Here is a 1,909-nt window from a genome sequence, read left to right as displayed (position 1 = left end):
CGTAACTTTTTCAAACAAGGCTAGGCTCGACATGATTAAGGACGAGAGATGTATAAAATGTTTATACGTTGTCCTCTTCGTTTAAACTTACGAAACATGCTTACCGTAAAGGTAAATTACCTGCCATTCCACTGCTGTTGATTCCACGAAGTCCCAAAGATCCTCTGAGAACCTCCTAGTTTATCCCTTTTGCAAATTTCTGCCGAAAGAACATTATCCTGATCACTAGAACACATATTCAAGAATGGTTTATTCTTTCTATTGATCATCACAACTGCTGAATCATTCGTATCCACAGCACCACATGATATCAAATTCTTGAATATGTTGGATTTTCCATTGGAACAGCTCTTGTTCTTTGTGAATGAAGCCTCTGGTGAATTTAGTGCACTATTTTTCTCCCTTGGAACTTTGCTGTTCGTCGTCTTCTTGTCCATACTCGATGGAGTTGAATTAAAATAAGAAGATGAAGGATTCCCATTACTTATGGGAAGTTTTTGTTCTTGATCAGTAGAACCATGCAAGTTTACTTGTTTCAAAGTGTCTGATTTTTTCCCCAGATCACGTTCGACTTTTCCAGAATCATCGGTCAATGTAGATGTTTCGGAGCCAAAAGTCGGCGATTCTTCTTCGATTTCTGATGGTGTTCTTGTTGAAACACCCTTTGAAGTTTCTGAATGAATTTGAATGCAAGAGGGCTCGTGGCCTTCTGTATCTTCAAGGGTTAATGGTTCTTTTTGCATGGGAACGTTTTGAGTGTGTGAAAGGTCTGTCAAATAAATAATTAAAAAAGAATAAAAAGGAAAGAAAATTCGTTAGTGATATTAGTTTTTATTTATTGATCTTTAACGAAAATAGATTTGACTTGTCATTTATCAAATAATGAAGTAAATAAAATTGATTTTCTTTTCAAATATTTAAATAAAAGTAAACTGATGATAAGATTTACCTTTATTAAACTTATTAAAAGTGGAAGACGAAATCTCTGATCCTTTGAGAACATATTCATTGTCCGACATTGGAGTAATGAGATCATCATCCAGCAAATCTTGCCATATGTAACCTGTCCTATACTTCCTGCACAAAAAAGCAAAATAAATCAAGTTAATTAACTGCAATAAATTGAAACTTAAATTATTCAATGAGTGAATCATGATGAAATTAAGAAAGGTTGAAGATAGCGCCTTCGGGAATAGGCAAAAATCATCGATTTTAGTCGAAGATCATCGGTTAAGAAATGTTGAAGATAGCGCCTTAGGGTGAGAGAATCGTTGATTATGTCATCTCAAGGAATATCTCATTCACACTTCTCTTTTCAAGCCATTTGAAACGTTTAGAAAATATAAATGTCGAAAGATTAATCAAATAATCCGCGTTCTTCTTCCAACTCTTCCTAGAATGAGCATTATGGAAAATTCAAAACGAAAACGAAAGGAGAAATTTGTCCAATACTAACAAATGGTGCCTCCATAGATTGACACTCGAACTAACCTAACAGTAAGTGATCCGTCAAAAGCAACCAAAACATTCCTTCTTGTATTGGGAGAAATTTTTTATGTAAAGTATTAAACTAGTTTTGACTTAAATCTAAAAAGCCATTATTGATCAAAATATAGTTAATTCTCAATATAACTGAATTCATACAAACCTCTTGTATGACCAAGAAAATGATTCCGGCATGTCCTTTCCTCGCAATTCTGCCAACCATCTCTTCACATCTATATTCACAATGACAATATCAAAGTCTACACGTATTATATACACGCACGTAAAATGTACATACATATATGCGTATAAATATGAAGTAAATGCATTTATGATAAGGCATGAACAAAATTTGTGCACGGACCAATGTACTAACCTCGTAATCGTACACCATTTTTAGAGAGGTGATGGACTCGAATGAGAT

At 34.2% G+C, this 1,909-nt stretch overlaps 1 protein-coding gene and 1 long non-coding RNA gene across 3 annotated transcripts in view; both read right to left on the bottom strand.

Moving 5' to 3' along the window:
- The window catches only part of LOC111391461, a 3,004-nt gene extending 2,243 nt beyond the window's left edge, over positions 1-761 (bottom strand). For both annotated transcript variants that reach the window (XM_023016690.1, XM_023016694.1), the window contains exon 1: positions 121-761. In XM_023016690.1, coding sequence (XP_022872458.1) covers positions 121-743 — 623 coding nt within the window. In that variant the 5' untranslated portion in view covers positions 744-761. The remainder of the gene's footprint in view (positions 1-120) is intronic.
- A 194-nt stretch (positions 762-955) lies between these two features.
- Positions 956-1,909, bottom strand: LOC111391457. The gene is made up of 3 exons (XR_002702117.1): positions 1,862-1,909; positions 1,649-1,718; positions 956-1,077 (listed from the first exon to the last, which is right to left on the bottom strand). It is a non-coding gene; the product is annotated as an uncharacterized LOC111391457 (long non-coding RNA).

This window comes from Olea europaea, chromosome 3, assembly GCF_002742605.1.
Source record: "Olea europaea var. sylvestris chromosome 3, O_europaea_v1, whole genome shotgun sequence".
Taxonomy (NCBI): Eukaryota; Viridiplantae; Streptophyta; class Magnoliopsida; order Lamiales; family Oleaceae; genus Olea; species Olea europaea.
This window is presented reverse-complemented; position numbering and strand designations above follow the sequence as displayed.